The 20656-nt window shown below is 43.0% G+C and overlaps 2 protein-coding genes across 2 annotated transcripts; one reads left to right on the forward strand and one right to left on the reverse strand.

Annotated features, from left to right (window-relative positions):
- Positions 1-3878: 3878 nt before the first annotated feature.
- Positions 3879-5087, forward strand: LOC115269285 (uncharacterized). The gene has a single exon (XM_062860745.1). The coding sequence runs from the start codon at positions 3879-3881 to the stop codon at positions 5085-5087; it is 1209 nt and encodes a 402-aa protein (XP_062716729.1).
- Positions 5088-9865: 4778 nt separating this feature from the next.
- Positions 9866-10468, reverse strand: LOC115269282 (uncharacterized). Its single transcript, XM_029877860.2, has one exon. The coding sequence runs from the start codon at positions 10466-10468 to the stop codon at positions 9866-9868; it is 603 nt and encodes a 200-aa protein (XP_029733720.2).
- Between the last annotated feature and the right edge of the window lie 10188 nt (positions 10469-20656).

Here is a 20656-nt window from a genome sequence, read left to right on the forward strand (position 1 = left end):
TATGACGCTATCTAGTGGCTTAGGGCTCTGGTGCTCTATGATGCTAGGGTTAGTTTAGGACTGAGGAAAGAGTTCCAAGGGCGAGTTTAATAGGGGTCGCTAGCTACGATACGCGAGATATCGTACTTCAACAAAGTACTGGCGTGGCAGTACCATGACTTAGAGGTTGGCTCTCTAAGCATTAAAGTTGAACTTGAAAGAAAATGATGAAAATGTCCGTCATCAGGAAGTTCAACGAGAGGAAAGACTCGCCCATAACTATAGATCTCGGAAGTGAAGAACACCAGCCTGAGGTATCCAAGAAATCGAAAGAAAAGAGTGTAAGAGATTTATAGGGAGGAGGGCGTCTAGTGCAGTGTGATGTCAACACGATTCGCCGACCCAAGGAGTAAGCTGTCTTGCATCAGGTGGTTCACACCTTATGCCGTCACGAATGAACTTTATAGTTTAAAGTGACGTTAATAAAAATGGCCACTGCTGAACCCCCGCCACGCCTAGGCAAACTCCGCTTGAACAACTCGTGTGCAGTGCACATGATGCTCGGTCACCTTGCGATGCCAATGGTGGTGAGTCCTCACTGATGTTCGAACATACTTCGCCTAAGAAAAGCCCTCTTAAGCTCCCACCGTCATGAGTCTCTGGGTCTGCCTCTGATGCGGTGTCCTGCTGGGTTCCAGTTTAACGCTTGCTTGCAGATTTCGTTTCCGCCCCTGTGTAGAGTGTAGCCGACCCACCTCCACTTTCGCTCCCGCATTTCTGACGCTATCGGCTTTTGATGACATCGACAATGGAGCTCCACGTTGGAGATCCAATTATGAGGCCATCATGCATGAATTATATACCGCAGGCATCTGTTGATGAAGACCTGCAGCCGTTACGTGTTCTCCACTGATACACACCAGGTTTCACTGGCTTACAGCAGCACAGATTTCACGTTCGAGTTGGAAATTCGGGTCACGTCATCAGCCAGTTTGAAGTCATTTAGGTGCTCCATGGTAATGGGCTGCCACAGCAATCCACGATTTGGTTCACGGTCAATCGCACCTACCAGGATCTCGATGAGGAACAGTAGCGGTGATAGTAGACATCTTTGCCTCACTCCAGCAACGATCTGGGTGGGACCGGACAAAACACCGTTGTGCAGTACTCTGCACGAAAATGCCCTGTACTGTGCTTCATTGAGGCCGATGATTTTCTCAGGGAGACCCTTGTGCCTGAGGGTTTCCCACATGTTTTCGTGATTGAGACGGTCGAAAGCTTTTTCGTATTTAATGAACACCAGGTAGAGAGACTCTTGAAATTCATTGATTTGCTCCAGGATGATACGGAGCGTGACAATATGGTCCACACAGGATCGTCCGGCACGGAATCCTGCTTGCTGCCGTCGGAGAGTTGCGTCAATCTTCTCCTGTATCTGGTTAAGGATCACTTTGCAGAGGACTTTGAGAACGATACACAGTAACATGATGCTCCGCCAATTATCGCATACAGTAAGGTCACTCTTTTAAAAAGGAAATCACTCAAAGGGGCTTTTCCCTCTTCCTAAATTTTTGTTAAAAAATAAAACTAACTAACTAACTAAGGTCACCCTTTTGGTTACGCTTACTAAGACGCCTTGCATCCAGTCGACCGGAAATGTCGCGGATTCCCATATGTTGCAGAACAATTGATGTAGTAGTTGGGCGGATACTACGGGGTCAGCTTTGAGTATCTCAGCTGATATGCAATCGACCCCTGGGGCTCTGTTCGATTTCATGCTAAGGGTAATGCGTCGAACTCTTGGCGGATCATGCTGAGGTGTTGATGGCGTGGCCGACACTTGAAAAAGGTTTCCAAAGTGCTCGAACCAGCGTTTCAACTGGTCAGATGTGTCTTTCACGGGCATCCTAGCATTCATCTTGGTCCCACTAAGGCGACGCGAAACATCGTAGAGGAGACGGATGTCGCCGGTGATTGCGGTTTTCTCGCCTTCGTCGGCTAGGGAGTCCGCTCACGCTCTTTTGTCCCGTCTACATGAGCGTTTAACTTCCTTCTCGAGAGCCGAATAGCGCCGACTGGCTACGGCTTTGGCTCCTCGTGTTTTCACTCGCTCTATCGCGGCTTTGGCGTTCCTTCGCTCCTCTATCTTCCTCCAGCTATAATCTGTGACCCACTGCTTTCTTCGGGTGCGTAGCTCACCCAAATTATTCTCGCCGGTGGCGATGAAGGCGTTCTTGATGGCGCTCCATTGATCTTCTAAGCTTCCACCTTCTGGAATATCCGCAGCACGGCTCTCTAGCTTCTCGACGAAGGACCTTTTCACCGCAGCGTCTTCCAGTCGGCGTGTGTTGAACCGACGCCCGATTTTCTCCTCCTGTCGAGCAATGCGCAGTCGGATTTCGCCGATTGGGAGGTGACGGTCGGACGCACTTCATGAGCGCAGCGTGGGCGTGAGCGCTGAGCAGGAAACCAACTCCACGGTGGGGAGGAGCGTGCTCACCTCGTAGGCCAGAGTATATCAGAATTTGACCCGACGCCAATCTGTGCTTTCCAAAGTTCGACCAACGAACTTCGCTCAGCCCTAGGATCTCAAGCTGCCTAATTGGCTAGTTGTGCCAGTTTGCCCTGCTGGGCTAGGGTTAATACATTGCAAGTTACAATTCTTGTTCGTTGTTTCGCGTTAAAAGTCGTTGCCGTTGAATCAGTTCGTAATCTTTCATGTTCGGTTTCTGTAACGGTTTTATGGGTTTCGGAATCAGTAGGTTGTTGGCCTAAGGTCCCCTATCCACCGTGGTGGAGCTGCCTGCTTAGGTATAGCTTCCGGTGGAGGAGCATTTCATACTCAGTCGCTGGATGCCAGAACAGACGCTGTTTGAGCCGCACCTCCTTGGTGAACAGACGCTCGGGTCGTACCTCCTCAATCTAGATGAAGTCAGAAGGACAACAGTGCCCAGGCTGCACTACCAGCTAAGCACACAACTTTTAGCTGACGGTCTTTGTCATCGCTTGACCCGTGGAAGCATGAGGTAGAAACTTGTGATGACCAGAGCTATGTTGGATGCTCTCCTTTTCGACTCACCGTTTTGCAGTTTTTGGAGACAGTGGCGAACAGATTGTATACTGTGCCTGCAACAACGAAACAAGAACCAGCGAGGGTAACAGCTGCAAGTGAACGCGCGTGAGTGACTTTCGTTTACAGTGCTACCAGGAACTTGGTGAGTTCCTTCCAATTAATTATTTGTACAGTATTCCGTTATAAGAATAGGTATGTATCGATGCACAAGTTCACTCCTTCGACTATTGAGCGGAGTTTGGTATCTAGGTGGGCATGAACACGAGTTCATTCTACGGAAACACGGTAAAACATGGTAAACAAAAATTTAATGAGTTTGTGCGTCGATAAATTGATGCAATGAATCACTCAATTTCATTGAGTGACACAGGTCACGAAATTAGGCTGATAAAGCACTTACTAGGCGATTTGTTATGTTCTCTTGATCGTAAATGTAATCACTTATGGTAACCATATGTTTAGGCTAATATAATCACCGGTAAGATTCATTGCTATGAAAATCTCTACTGAACAGTACTTGGAGTAGTGCAATTCTGCATTCTGGATATTCTACTGAAAAATCGCGTTTTCCTCTACGATGCAAATTCGCCTTTTGTCCTCTCTAGTAATCTTCGTTTCATTCAGCGGGATATTGGGGACACCATGTGGCATTTGCTGCTGTTCGTGTTCCTGCGATTCCTTGGAGTATCAAGCAGAGTTTACTGATACCGACGACGGAGACCAACCAGAAACTCGTTCATCCAGCATCTTCGAACATATGATCGAAGATACCGACGATGACCAACTAGAGAGACGTTCGTTTGGTTTGTTCGAACCTATGAGAAACATGATGCAAGAAATGCAACATGCTTTTGGCGACCTGCTTACGAATCCACATGCAATAAGCCAGAAATATCCGCCCCATGTGGTTGTTCAAATTGGATCCAGTGCTGGATACCCCGGACACCCAGGCAGTATTGGACCAGGCAATACTGGCGGACAGCAGCCATCTGGACCGAGTTCACCGCAGAAGCCCGAGCTGCCACCTAATCAACAGACGGGGCCACAGCCTGGTCAGCAGACGGGCTCACAGTCAGGACAGCAGGGAACTCAACAGACAGGGTTACAACCGGGACAGCAGTCGGGCCAACAGACGGGGTCACAGACGGGACAGCAGGGAAGTCAACAGACAGGGGCTCAACCGGGTCAGCAGTCGGGCCAACAGACGGGATCACAGACGGGATCACAGACGGGATCACAGACGGGATCACAGACGGGATCACAGACGGGACAGCAGGGGTCACAGTCAGGACAGCAGGGAAGTCAACAGACAGGGTCACAGACGGGGCAGCAGTCGGGTCAACAGACGGGGTCACAGTTGGAACAACAGGGAAGTCAACACACAGGGTCACAACCAGGACAACAGTCTGGTCAACAGCACGGGTCGCAGTCAGGGCCGCAGTCTGCCCAAGGACCAACACTACAGATCTGGCAGCAGATATATCAAGGATCCGGTCAACAATTTGTACAACTGCCTTTGCAGCAGCAATACGTTCCCGGGCAAACCCCGCAGCAGTTCGTGTACCCGAATCAACAGACCACCCAACAGCCCACGCAGCCGCCCGCTCAAATTCCCATGCAGTGGCCCGGACCAAACCCTGCTCAACATCCCGTGCAAGTTTCACAGCAGTTTGTGCAATCGAATCAACAGCTGGTGCACCACCCTGTTTACCAGTTCCTACCACATCCCAGTCAACAGTTTGGACCACAATTCCCGCAACAACCCGTTCAGCATCCCATGCAGCAATACAATCCACAGGTTGGACCTCATCCTTGGCAGAAGCAGCAGCAGCCCATGCAACAGATTTGGCCACAGCAGCAACAGCAATCCGTTAACTCGTGGCCCATGCAGCAGCCATCGTCGGTAGCACCGGCCAATCAGAGCAATCCAACTGGAAACGTCGCACAACGTAACCCGAACTCAAACAAAAAGAAGGTTAAAGTAAGTAAGAAAATAATTCGCGAAACGTACTACGCTCCTGCTGTACGCTTTTGAAGTCAAAGGCGTTCACAATTTGGTAATAAATCCTGAACTCGTTATGCCTTTTGTTTCACCTGTAAGCGATGACACACAATTGCTATGCACTGATGGGATTCTCCACAGAAACCTGTCGGGATTCACCACATAATCCTATCGGGATTCTCCACAGAATCCCGATGGGATTCTTCACAGAATCCCGATGGGATTTTTTTTTTAATTCTTGATCACTTAACCTAATTTACAGCTCTATTGTCCACTTGGGCACTACGTGAGCGATAACAATTGACAGCTGCACTTAGACTTTGTACAGCGCCTAGATGTACTCTATTCTATTCTTCTATATTAAACTGGTTGCCTGCGTGCTTCTTTCACTGTTCTACTCTATTAATGGTAGAATGAAGAGCACGTGGATGTGGATGGGTGGCTGTTGTTCCTTTTCCAGTCCGATTGGGGGTCCATTATGAATTGGGTTGTTTAGTGAATTGAATATTGCCATTTTCTTTAGCTTAATCGAAAGAGCTCATTTTTCTGGGTATAAGGTGATTTTATTGCGTCCCGATTCAATGTGTTGATGGTGTAATAAACAAAACAGTTTTAACTTCCGTGGCTAGAATGACAGTTCAATCGATAAAGTGACAGTTCGCCCCGAACAAAAAATTTTCCCCATACAAACTTTAAATGTGTGGTAACGACCACGGAGGATCAAATTAAATCACACGCGCGCTGCGAAGAATAATGATCTATCCTAGCACGTTTTCGGGTAGAAACTGACTCTTCAGTCACGATGCATGTGGCATGATCGTGTGCATGCGAGGGAAGCAATGTTCGGGACGATTATGATTAGAGCATCTGCCACAAAATGCATTTTAAAAATAGTTCCCGAGCACCGAAAATGATGAAATTTTGGATTTCGACTAATTTTTGGACGGAGATTCCGATTATGCAATAATCAGGATACCCCTAAAGAACCCAATTGCAGTTCGCCGATGTCCAGGTATCCGGGTTCGTTTGAGCCGTAGGCTCAGAAGAGGGTCAATGTCAGCCGCTCTCGGGGGAAGAGCAACTGACGAAAAATTGCAAGTGCCGGGGCTGGGAATCAAACCCATGACCATCCACATATGAAGCGAACGTGTGACCAACTACGCCACGGGCCCCGGCAATCCCGATGGGATTCTTCACAGAATCCGGATGGGATTCTCCACAGAATCCGGATGGGATTCTCCACAGAATCCCGATGGGATTCTCCACAGAATCCCGATGGGATTCTCCACAGAATCCCGATGGGATTCTCCACAGAATCCCGATGGGATTCTCCACAGAATCCCGATGGGATTCTCCACAGAATCCCGATGGGATTCTCCACAGAATCCCGATGGGATTCTCCACAGAATCCCGATGGGATTCTCCACAGAATCCCGATGGGATTCTCCACAGAATCCCGATGGGATTCTCCACAGAATCTCGATGGGATTCTCCACAGAATCCCGATGGGATTCTCCACAGAATCCCGATGGGATTCTCCACAGAATCCCGATGGGATTCTCCACAGAATCCCGATGGGATTCTCCACAGAATCCCGATGGGATTCTCCACAGAATCCCGATGGGATTCTCCACAGAATCCCGATGGGATTCTCCACAGAATCGCGATGGGATTCTCCACAGAATCGCGATGGGATTCTCCACAGAATCCCGATGGGATTCTCCACAGAATCCCGATGGGATTCTCCACAGAATCCCGATGGGATTCTCCACAGAATCGCGATGGGATTCTCCACAGAATCGCGATGGGATTCTCCACAGAATCCCGATGGGATTCTCCACAGAATCCCGATGGGATTCTCCACAGAATCCCGATGGGATTCTCCACAGAATCCTGATGGGATTCTCCACAGAATCCTGATGGGATTCTCCACAGAATCCCGATGGGATTCTCCACAGAATCCCGATGGGATTCTCCACAGAATCCCGATGGGATTCTCCACAGAATCCCGATGGGATTCTCCACAGAATCCCGATGGGATTCTCCACAGAATCCCGATGGGATTCTCCACAGAATCCCGATGGGATTCTCCACAGAATCCCGATGGGATTCTCCACAGAATCCCGATGGGATTCTCCACAGAATCCCGATGGGATTCTCCACAGAATCCCGATGGGATTCTCCACAGAATCCCGATGGGATTCTCCACAGAATCCCGATGGGATTCTCCACAGAATCCCGATGGGATTCTCCACAGAATCCCGATGGGATTCTCCACAGAATCCCGATGGGATTCTCCACAGAATCCCGATGGGATTCTCCACAGAATCCCGATGGGATTCTCCACAGAATCCCGATGGGATTCTCCACAGAATCCCGATGGGATTCTCCACAGAATCCCGATGGGATTCTCCACAGAATCCCGATGGGATTCTCCACAGAATCCCGATGGTATTCTCCACAGAATCCCGATGGGATTCTCCACAGAATCCCGATGGGATTCTCCACAGAATCCCGATGGGATTCTCCACAGAATCCCGATGGGATTCTCCACAGAATCCCGATGGGATTCTCCACAGAATCCCGATGGGATTCTCCACAGAATCCCGATGGGATTCTCCACAGAATCGCGATGGGATTCTCCACAGAATCGCGATGGGATTCTCCACAGAATCCCGATGGGATTCTCCACAGAATCCCGATGGGATTCTCCACAGAATCCCGATGGGATTCTCCACAGAATCGCGATGGGATTCTCCACAGAATCGCGATGGGATTCTCCACAGAATCCCGATGGGATTCTCCACAGAATCCCGATGGGATTCTCCACAGAATCCTGATGGGATTCTCCACAGAATCCTGATGGGATTCTCCACAGAATCCCGATGGGATTCTCCACAGAATCCCGATGGGATTCTCCACAGAATCCCGATGGGATTCTCCACAGAATCCCGATGGGATTCTCCACAGAATCCCGATGGGATTCTCCACAGAATCCCGATGGGATTCTCCACAGAATCCCGATGGGATTCTCCACAGAATCCCGATGGGATTCTCCACAGAATCCCGATGGGATTCTCCACAGAATCCCGATGGGATTCTCCACAGAATCCCGATGGGATTCTCCACAGAATCCCGATGGGATTCTCCACAGAATCCCGATGGGATTCTCCACAGAATCCCGATGGGATTCTCCACAGAATCCCGATGGGATTCTCCACAGAATCCCGATGGTATTCTCCACAGAATCCCAATGGGATTCTCCACAGAATCCCGATGGGATTCTCCACAGAATCCCGATGGGATTCTCCACAGAATCCCGATGGGATTCTCCACTGAATCCCGATGGGATTCTCCACAGAATCCCGATGGGATTCTCCACAGAATCCCGATGGGATTCTCCACAGAATCCCGATGGGATTCTCCACAGAATCCCGATGGGATTCTCCACAGAATCCCGATGGGATTCTCCACAGAATCCCGATGGGATTCTCCACAGAATCCCGATGGGATTCTCCACAGAATCCCGATGGGATTCTCCACAGAATCCCGATGAGATTTTCCACAGAATCGTAACGGGATTCTCCACAGAATCCTTACAAGATTTTCCACAGAATTCGGTCAGGATTTCCACAGAATCGTTATGGGATTCTCCACAGAACCTTGTCGGGATTCTCCACTGATTCGTGATGGGTTCTCCACAGAATCGTGACGGATTATCCACAGAATCCTCATGGAATTCTTCACAAAATCCTTGTGAGATTCTCTACAGAATCCCACCGAAATTCGCTACAGAATCCCAACAGGATTCTACATGGAATCCTAACGGGATTCTCCTGGTGGAATCCTAACGGGATTCTCCTCAGCATTCTGTCGGGATTGTCCACCGAATCCTGACGGAATACTCTACAGAATCCTGCCGGGATTCTTCACAGAATCCTTTCGGTATTCTCCACAGAATCCTCACGGGATTCTCCACAGATTGTTGACGGGATTCTCCATAGAATCCTGACTGAATTCTCCCCAGAATCCTAACAGAACTCTCCACATAATCCTGACGGGATTCTCCACAGAATCCAGACGGGATTCTCCTCAGAATTAAAACGGGATTCCAAACAGGATCCTGACTGGAATCCGCAGATTCCTGACTAGAACCTCTTCAAAATCCTGACGAAATTCTCCACACAATCCTGACGGGATTTTCCACAGAATCCCGATGGGATTCTCTACAGAATCCTGTCGTTATTCTTCACAGAACTCTGACGAGGGATACTCCACAGAATCCTGCTGGGACTCTCCACAAATCCGCTACAGTCCCTCTAAAACCCTGCTTTAACCCTCCCAAAACCCCCTGAAACTCTGCGAAGCTCTATTGGAAACTCTCGGAAACCTACTAAAAGCGCTGATATAAGCCCTGTGAAACCATCTTTACCTATCCAGGCCCTCTTGGTACCCCTGAAATCTTCCAGACGCATTATGACACCCTTTCGAAACCGTTCTGAAACTCTCTAGAAGTCCTGTCGAAATCTCTAGGAAATCCTCGATTCATCATGAAATCTCTGGATACATGATCCACAATTTATAGTACCATGCTTTGGCTGATTTTACAGGTTTTAAGAGTTCCGAGATGCCAGGCTCCGGTTGATTCGGAATACAGCAATTGTAATATCTAAGGATCTCCAAACCATCCTGGAGTTCAGACCTTGGATCTCTACATGCTTAAAACGAGCTTTTCAACTCCGTTCCAACGTGATACTATGGATTAACAAAAGGCCAACGACAATCAAGCACTGCAAAACCATTTATTCCACCTAGTGGTTGTAGTACACATCGTAAACCGTTTGATCTGTCGTTTTGTAAACTCTCGGCAGCGGATGATTCCCGTGTTGCAGACCAGATGGCGGAGGTGCTGGTGTTACGAAACCTCCTGGATGGTGGTACGAATGGGCTGGATGATGACCAGGGTGGTGATAGGCAGGAGGCTGAGCTGGATGGTAGTTTGGATGGTAGACAGGATTAAGGACAGGCGGATGGGCAGTATGATACGGAGCTTGGAAGGCCGGTGGGAATGCTGGATAATGCACAGGCTGCTGTACAGGGTACTGCGGGATCTGCTGTACAGGTTGCTGGGAGGATGCTGAATTGATTGCTTGTGCTGGAGCGCCCTCGGTAGCAGCGGCCATTTCCTGGGCAGTTGAAGCTCCAGCTTCAGAATCAGCTAAGCCATTGGACATATCGTTGAGAAAGGGAGCTGAGCGAGTCTCTTTGTGTTCCTCGACAGAAGTGTCGGAGTCGGTATACTCCGCTTGTGGCTCGACAGGACCACAACAGCAGCAGCAATCGAAACAGGGCGCCGCTGAAGTTCCGCTGAGAAACATAGCCAGTACAAGCGTTAGAAAAATGTGCGTCTCCATCGCAGTGAGAAAAAATACTGTATCTCCGCGGCGTGGTTCATTACGATTGAACTATATAACTGTCATAAGATGGCGATAATAAAAGGCAACCATATGGTCATTAAGAAGGTTTTTTACGATCAATTTGGCGGTGGAACTGTATAGTAGCCGATTTCCTACAATTTTCCAGTTTATATTCATCAAGCGGTTGCGTGCAATTCCAAAGTATTCTTACGGTTCACGCCTTATCGTAAATTAGAAATCATGACGAATCTCCGTTGGTTGTGCGTCCTGGTTTTTATCACAACGCTCATCAATACATCCGCTCTTCCATGTGGTCCCTGCTGCTGTTGTCCTTGTTCAGGAACATCTCAGCACAATCTCCAGAATTCCAACGCTGGAGCTGACGACGACGACGACGATGGTCAACAGACTCGCTCAGGCCTCTTCGACGAAGATACGATGGCCAGCCTGGTGGACGCATTTCGGGACTGGTTGGCACCCGTGATGGAACCCTTCCTGTCTGGATTTTTCAATGAGAGTTCCTACAGTTTCGGTGGATTTAACTTGACTGTCGGGTCGACGGGGCCGGTTACGTATACGGAAATGGGAGCTGGTGAGATCCCTGCTGAAGAGGATAGTGTCGCGAAATAGGTGGCTGTATGAAGAATTGTTTTAAGCATTTTGAATGTTGTCGACAAATATTGGACTTGGTATTTGAAGAATCCTATAAAATATGAATAAAATCTAAGTGTTCAGCTCATATATATGTATGTACCAACATTATAAAAAAAATCAAAATGATGGTGGTTTGCCTTCTCGAACTGGTCAGGGCAATCACACTGAGCTCCAACAAATCTTGTCCACCAGATCCTTATGTTACATGGACAAACACGGAAACAGGGCAGTTCTACCAGAAGCTCAATGAACCCCGCATAGGCTTCGTGCCACGAGCCGAAATGTGCAGGGATAAGGACGGGAGCATCTTAACGGATGGACGTGAGGTGATCGAAAGGTGAAAGCAGCACTACGACGAAACCTGAATGGTGCGGGGAAGGCAGACATGGAGGACCAAGGTAGCGGAAGAAATGACTACGTCAGTACAGCAGAGAGCAATAACGAACGTTGAAGGAAGTTAAGGATGCTATCCAGCAGCTCAAGAACAATAAGTCTGCTGGTAAGCATAATATCGGAGCGGAACTCATCAAGATGGGCCCGAAAAAGTTAGCCACCTGCCTGCACCGGCTAATAGTTCGGATTTGGGAGACACAACAGCTATTGGAGGAGTGGAAGGAAGAGATAATCTGTCCCATCCACAAGAAAGGTGACTAATTGGAATGTGAGAACTTCCGAGTGATCACAATTCTGAATACCGCCAACAAAGTGTTATCAGATCATCTTCGGGTCGTCTTTCACCTAAAGACGAATTTCGCGCCAACTCGACCAACGGTTGGCAGCACCCTCTCAGAATCGAATGAAACTTGGTGGACATAAACAATACGTGTTTCTAAGCAACTTTGCATACTTTGTTTTTCGAAATTTTTCAAGAGTAACTTTTGAATAGGACCTAATTTTTTTTCATTGATTTTTTTAAAATCAATGTAACTCAAAAATGACAAGAGCTACAAAAAAGTGTTGTATGGTGTAGTATCGTGAAATTCCATGAAGGTTTTTTAGAAAAATATCAAAAAAATATAAAACTACTTTCTACACTAAAAAACAAGGTTTTAAAAATTAAATTCAATATTGCAAAAACCCTATGTTTTTAAATCGTTGATTTTTTTTATGGAGAAAGGTATTTTAATTACCTACATTTTCTCCGAACAATGTTGCTGTGACATATTTAAGGAAAAAAAGTTTTTCTAACAAAAATTTTTTTTTGTGTCTACATTGAGTGAATATTTTTCAGTGTGTTTCGTTCCAACATAGCCATATATAGCCTCAGAAGCCTCTCGTCAACCAATGAAACTTTATGGATGTATCAACTTTGAAAAATCTAACATTTATCTGGACTTACATTTGAAAAGGGCGTATATTTTCTCTAACTTTTTTATTAATGTAACTCAAAATTCTAATATATATATGATATATTGTAGACTGTTGTAGAATTGTCGGAAGTGATAAACAGTTAATCAATATAAAGATTATATTCATATTGCAAAAAAGCAGGATTTTTTTTAAAAATACGTATTTGAATGATCGAACTGAATTTAGTTGACGCTCAATGGTAGGCGCATAATTTCATTGTGGGGATTTCGGATAAACGCATATTAAAAAAACCTTTTTTTATATTTATTTTTATTTTTTTTTCTTTAATTTTATGTGGCATTACACTTTGTTTTTATTTCTAGTTGAATATTCATATATTTTTATTAATTTAATCGACCAATTTGAAAACCTTTGGTTCTTCATTGGAGTTGGAATATGTTTTGGCCATGATTTTATTATGAGCGATTGGTACAAAAGAATGAAATTTTTGTGTGCCAGATATAGTTTTTGCTTTTTTGAATAGTTCATCAAACTCTTTTGCTGTCGTTGTGTATTGTTCATTCGATATGTAACAGAAATTTAATTTTGTGATATTTTTGTCTGTTTGTGTAACTGCCCATTCGTAAAGCTCCCGAGGAGTTTTAATAGTATTGCCACAATCCTTGGCAAGACTGGCTCGTTTTGCAATTCGTTTGAGAGTGCCACCAATGGCATCACAAGGCCCTTTTCCATGCGATGTTGCAAAAAAGTGCCACTCTGCTTCTAATCCATGCTTTGAATTGAAATTGCAAAGACTGGCGCAATTTTTCTTATTTTTATAATGCGCTGCAGCACCATCAGACATAAATGAAATCTTTGAAAAAATAATCGACTGTTTCAAAAAGTTTAATAATTTTGAAATGAATAACTGAACAGCTTTTGTGTCGTGGGTCATTACTTCTGATATTATAATAAAGCTAACGTTTTCTAATTTACCATTACTTTTAAAGTAAACTTCAAATGGATGTACTGTTGCCTGAGAATTATTCAAATGATATCCTTGAGCAGCATTTTGGATAATAAATGAATAATTTTCAGAGAAATCCAACAATACAAGTATTTCACTTTGACCTAAAGTATTCTTTTTGTTTTTTTGAAAAAAGCAGACTGCTGTTTGTAAATGAAGTCATGAGTTAGAAGTTCATCATTCAATAAAGTAAGATACAAATTCATCCACAGGCTTAATAATGGTTTCCAAATTACAGCGATCAGTGGTTAGCCACTGCTGAAAAACAACATCTTCCTTTCCGCTATCTTCTAACATAGTTATGAGGGTTTTTTCTACAACATCTGTTAAAGGGCAATCTTTGCAAGTACGGAATAACATTCTGTTGTCCTTATAGAAGGATCACACATCATGCTTTCAAAAATTTCTGAAAGTGATACCATTTTTACGCAATTATGCATCAAATTTACATTTTCATGAATGGTGCAAACGCACACATTGTGAGTGCCTGTTTTATCAAGCAGTACACAATGCTTAGGCCTTAACTGAGTGAATAAAGTGAACCCAACTTTAATATCTTGACACGATTCTTGAAAAATGCTGTAAGCTTCCGACAAAGACATCATTAAAAGGCGTTTTTGCACACGTTCCTTACGACCATTTTGCAGCTCTAAAACAAAATCGTTTGTGCCTGGCATAGCTCTACTTATGTCATCGCTATCATAAAAATAAATCACCTTCTGCTTAGTAGTTTCATTTATTCCATGCCCACGTCTGGCTTCCGTGGTGCAGAGAATGCCGTCTTCAGCAACAAGTTTTTTCATTTGCTTGACCATGAAACGAGGTGCATTAAATTCTTCCGATATTTTTCTAGCTGACATAGATTGAGGAAGAACTGTTAAAATTCTGAGCTGATCATTTCTATCTGCAGAAAGCAAATCATACTTTTGTTTTAACTGTGTAATCATTTCATCGTATTTATCAACTTTTTCCAAATCATTTGGATCCATATCAAAAATGTATTTTCGTACTGCTTGAGAAAAATCTACTGACTTTTTCACTTTATAATCTAGGCTTCTCATTTCCCTGGATGTAATAGGTGAAATATGCAACATCGGAGCGATGGTATTAAATTCATTCATATTGTACGAGCCCTTCAGAAGTTCTTTTGATGGTATCGATGGCAAAAATGGAACCGAAGGTACGGATTCTGAATGAAAAAATAAATTTGTTCATTAGTGTATGGAAATTACTATTATATTGAAAACTATGGCGGTGTTTTTGGTAGCGCTGAAATAGCGCTTACGCAAAAGAAGTAGTTAAAAAGTAGTAATTGTGCTTACCAAGCAATTATTTGGATTCTTGTATATTCGCTGAATGCTGAGATTCGGCAAATTGCTGACCACTTTTGAGGACACTTGTGGAAGGTCGTGGATCCTCATCTTCGCTGCTTGTTTTCACTCCGGTCCGCCTCTTTTTTAATTTTGGGCTCCTTTTATACACTATCACTAGTCGACAGGAATCACAAATACGCATTCCTTCATTTAGTTGGTGCTTATATCCCAGCGAGTTTATTTTTTCAATATCTGATGCCGATAAGCCTTTCAGTTTACTGTATGGAGTGCAATTAGGATTCCCAATACCTGCATCACACTTTTTTTTTTATTGTTTTGGCACTTGATATATCCATTCCGAATATTAAACGTACTCGGTTAAGCGTGTCTTCACAACTGAAACATCCATTCAGAATTACAATGACTGCCAGCCTGAAGATTTTGGGTACTACTATGTATCATCACATCATGTATAGCTTTTATATATAGTATACATTTTCAAAAACCTTATAAAATTTCATGATAGTTCACATTTCAAACAAATATATGACCTTTTCAAATGTTGGTCCAGATAAAAAATGTATTGTGCAAATTGCTTCATAAACGAATTTCTATACATCCATAAAGTTTCATCCACTGATGAGAGGCTACTGAGCCTATATATGGTCATGTGGGCATGAAACACGCTGAAAAATATTCTTTCAATGAAGACATGAAAAAAGTTTTTGTTAGAAAAACTTTTTTTCCTTAAATATGTCACAGCAACATTATTCGGAGAAAATGTAGGTTATTGAAATACCTTTCTCCAGAAAAAAAATCATCTATTTAAAAACATAGGGTTTTTTGCAATATTGATTTTAATTTTTAAAACCTTTTTTTTCAGTGTAGAAAGTAGTTCTATATTTTTTGAAATTTTTCTACAAAACTTCAAAGAATTTCACGATACTCCGCCATACAACACTTTTTGTAGCTCTTGTCATTTTTGAGTTACATCGATTTAAAAAAAAAAAACAATGAAAAAAAAGGCCCTCTTCAAAAGTTACTCTTGAAAAATTTCGTAGAACAAAGTATGCAAAGTTGCTTAGAAACACCTTTTGTTTATGTCCACTAAGTTTCATTTGATTCTGAGAGGGTGCTGCCAGCCCCATCGAAGGGTTGGCGCGAAATTCGTCTAGCATGTGTATATCGTGTGTGAAGATATTTTATACACAAGGTAGTTAAGTAAATGTTGGTTATGAAACGGATTCTGGGCTTACCGGGAATCAAACTCGTCACCCTCAGAATGGTTTTTCTGATCACACGTGCGCTTGATGTGGCTATATGGGCTTAACTCTTTGGAGCCGATGTGTTTTGTTAGTTTGGCAGCAACCTCGCTGGTTTCGAACAAGTTATAAATTACAAGTTCATGATCGGTTGCAACGCCGGGGTCAAATACATGATGTCCCACCGGCTCCAAAGGGTTAAAGACTATTCTTCTTAATTTCCTCTGGAACAGAACAAACAATAAACGTTGCCTGTTGTTGTGATTACAAGTCAACCAATTTACTTCTTTTTTCCGGCATCTCTGGAATTCCTCCAGGTTTACTTGCTTGGATTGCTCCAGATATATTTTATGAGATTTGTGTTGTAGATTTCTTGCTTGGATTACTTCAAAATTTGCTTCGGAATTCTTCCAGCGATTTATCCATTAGAAACCCTTAAGCACAGAGAAACAGACGTAACACTTTGAACAAATTTCATTAAAAAAAAAAACATCGCCACGAAAATGTTATTGCTCAATACTAAATGTACTGTGCTTGGCCGGGCCACCACTAGGTGGTGGTAGTGAGCAAACGTCAAACAGAAGTAAAAATTATGCCTGCACCGCGAGTGGCCAATTGACCGCTTATCGAATATTTGAATCAGCGAGCAGAATGTGACGTCTGTTTCTCTGTGCCTTAAGGAATTCTAAGTGGGATTCCCCCAGAAATTCTTGTGGCGATTCCTTCAAGAATTTTCTCAAGAACTCCTGTTGAAGTTCCTGCAGAAATTTTTGCTGGTATTCCTGTCGGACTTTATCCAGTAATTTTTACAGGAACTTTTCTAGTGATGTATACAGAGAATTCTGTTGATATTTCTACAATAATTCCTATATGAATTACTCTGTGCATTAGTCCATGAGTAAATCTACGGAAGGCACGAATTTCTCAAATGGACGTTCTCTTCCATTCCATTCCATTCCATCCACCCCAACCTACTGATGAATAAATCTAGCGATTTTCCTAGGGATTTTTTAAAAGAATTTCTCTTAGGATTCCTTCAGGGATTTTTCTAGGAATTTCTTGAAATGTTACTCTATTAAAGCCAGTTATCACGCATATAAGAATTCCTCGAAAGATTTCACTATGATTCCTCTGTTAGATTTCCCAATTGGGCATCCTCTATGGATTTCCCGGTGGTCCCTCTTGAGATATTTTCAGGGTTACCTCTTGGTATTCCCATACGAAAATCTCTTGGTATTGCTTCTAAAATTCCTTAAGAAAATCTCGTTGGAAATTCTTATGGAATTCATGCTAGAGCTAAACATCCCATTTTAGCTGTTATTTCTCCTTAAACTGCTTCAGATATTTACCAGTACTTTTTCAGTAATTCCTCCATAGATTTCCCAAGGAGATTTCTTCAGAGATTGCAATAGTGATTTTTCCAATGATTTTTCTGCTCCGGGAATGCCTATAACTGTCAATCAGATGTTGATTCATTTTAATTTGTTGACAGCTAAAGTTAGATCACAGACAAACAGACGTCTCACTCTACTCACTTCCCATCGTTTCCCTTTTTAACGGATTATTCAAATATTCAGTAGTTCGCAAATCGCTCGCTCATGGCGCTCGCGTCGCTTTTGCTCCTGTTTGACGTTTGCTCACTACCGCTATCTACTCAGTGGGTTTGCGTACCACAGCATAATAAGCATTGGGCGATTATGTTTGCGTGACGATGATTCTTATCGCATTTTGTTCCATGTGCTACGTCTGTTTGTCTGTGGTAAGATGTTATGATTTAAGCTGTGCTAACGAGTGACAATTGTCTTCTGTAGACCACAATTGCTATAAGCTAGGAGAAGACTGTGTTCCAATAGGGATGTTATGACAAGAAGAAAAAGAAATAATAGATTTAATAGTTCTGCTGTAAAAGCACTGAATGTTAACTTTACCAAATACCATTTTTTTCTGTGCCCCAACACCCATTCGATTTTTTTTACCACAAAAGGCTTGTTCAAATATTACGTGACGCTAAATTTGGCAAAATTTAGACGCTATCCGCTATCCCTCCCCAGCGTAACTATTTTTTTCTAATGAAAATTTTGAAATTTAGAACGAAGCGTAACACAGCGCTGGACCCCCCTCCCCACATTGGCGTTACATAATATATTACCATTTGATTCACTTACTAATTTGAGGGAAGCTAAAACAGCTATACGTTTGCTAGAAATGGAGAGAACTTCTTCCGATTTGCCCATCATCTGCCGAGCAAAAAAAAAATGGTTTTCACTGATTGCAGACTTAGATTTGCCGGAAATCACTCGTATTTGGAGAATGGGACCACCACATTGGAATCGAAAAACTCTGAATGTGGATTGGTCGCTTCAACGCAATATTCGAGCTGGAGACAGTCCAAGAAAAGTACAGCAGTTTTATAGAGCATTGATCAGTGAAAAATATACTGATTATTCCAAGATTTTTACTGATGGATCAAAGGACAAAGGACGTACGTATATATATATATATATATATATATATATATATATATATATATATATATATATATATATATATATATATATATATATATATATATATATATATATATATATATATATATATATATATATATAAAAGGACGTAGCCGGCGCCGTTATTGACTTTCAAATATTGAATTCTCGAATTGTGCACATTGAGAATAGTTAGCTAGTCCCAAGCTTCCACATTCAATGGTTCTCTGTGCAACTTCGATTGTTCTGGTCAATCACGGAGTAGCAACTACGATGTGTACGGTTATCTTTGCTTTGCTTTGCTTTAATCTCAGATATCGCTCTTACCCGATACTACGAAGACTCCCTCCCTGTGCTAAATATCAGTCTCAGTGCCTGTTTTTCAGCCGAAAATGAAAGACTGCGGCGGTCGTTTTCAGTTCCTCGATGTTAGAAATGACAGAGTCCGAGAGCTCCATTCGTGAGCGACTCAACAAGGTCAATTCCCAATCATCCACACACTACTTATGTTGACAGGCCATTCGTCTCAAGCGGTGGCTTGTGAGAGTGAGTCCTTATACGCTACCACGGGTGAAAACACTCAACTACAGAAAATTGAATGGAAATTTAGCCCTGTCAGCTTTCGCTTTCAGCACGCTGCGTGCAAGTGTGAGTACTTTTTCATTTCGCTCCCGTGTTGCTGATCGGAAAATAACAATGACAGGAAAACCGAAACGGAGAAAATGAAAAAAAAAAAATCAAAATATCGCTATTGCTATGAAGGCTTGTCGAAAAATTGCAGCCCTGCTCCCTCCGCTCGACAAGCAGGTACCTTCAGTAAATAATGACCTAATGATACCCTGAGAACACGGTAACTGAGAATACCGGAGTCCCTATCACATTTTTTAAAGCCAGAGTACCTGCAGTAGTTGACCAGGGCATATTGAAAGGTGGAAGCAGCACTATGTCGAACAGTTGAAGTGCATTTGAATGACATGCGGATGTGGAACCACGGTGAAAGTAAGAGTAAAAATGAATTGCTATGTACCCTGCCTGTAATCGCATAACTGTTCCATATGAACAAGCAATCTAGCCTAGCAAAGGTGGGACTGATATACAGGGTGTTAGGTTCATGAGTCCAAACTTTTTAAAGGGTGATAGAGTGGTGAAAAATGTTGTTCTACGCACATGGTCAAATTTCAAAGGTTACGTAGTTATTGAATTCCCCATGTTTTTGACGCTTATTGCCTTATCTGGCTATAACTTTGAAATGGTCAAACTTTTCGCAATTTTTTTACCCTTATTAGAAAGATTATTTAATTTTCTATCAAATGGCATCTTTGAACCGATTGGTTCAGTTAAATAACTAAGTTTTCTAGAGCAAATAGCTCATAAGCAGTGTGGTTTAATTGGTTTTTGTCAATTATCTTTGAAAAATGCGTAATAATTTAAAATTCTTTCTTTGGCAAAGTTGTGGTCCCTGTTTCACTCTACAATTCGTTCTTTGACGCAAAACTTCTAACTCTAATCGTTTTCTTGCAATTTTGATTTAATTGTACGGCACAGTGCGCAAAAAGTGCTTACCATGACGATTGCAAATTTATTATCTAAAATGCGACGTTTAAATCAAAATTGCAAGAAAACGATAAAAGATAGAAGCTTGATGTCAAAGAACGAATTGTAGAGTGGAACAGGGGCCACAACTTTGCCAAAGAAAGAATTGCAAATTATTACGCATTTTTTCGAAGATAATTGACAAAAACAAATTGAAACACACTACTTTTGAGCTATTTGCTCTAGAAAACTTAATTATTTAATTGAACCAATCGGTTCAAAGATGCCATTTGATAGAAAATTCAATAATCTTTCGAATAAGGGTAAAAAACTGTGAAAAGTTTGACCATTTTCAAGCTATAGTCACTAAGGCAATAAAAGTCAAAAACATGGGGAGTTCAATAACTACGTAACGGTTGAGATTTGACCATATGCGTAGAACAATTTTTTCCACCATTTATGGTCCTCCATCACCCTTTAAAAAGTTTGCACTCAGGAACCTAACACCCTGTATAATTACAGCGTGCATTCGGAATAAGGCCAATTATTTAAAGTTTTTTTTTAACGACCTGATGGTTGTGCTATTAGTTTGCTAAAAGTACCTGTTTAGACCAAAATAA

The sequence above is a fragment of the Aedes albopictus genome, chromosome 1 (genome assembly GCF_035046485.1).
Source record: "Aedes albopictus strain Foshan chromosome 1, AalbF5, whole genome shotgun sequence".
NCBI classification, from domain to species: Eukaryota; Metazoa; Arthropoda; class Insecta; order Diptera; family Culicidae; genus Aedes; species Aedes albopictus.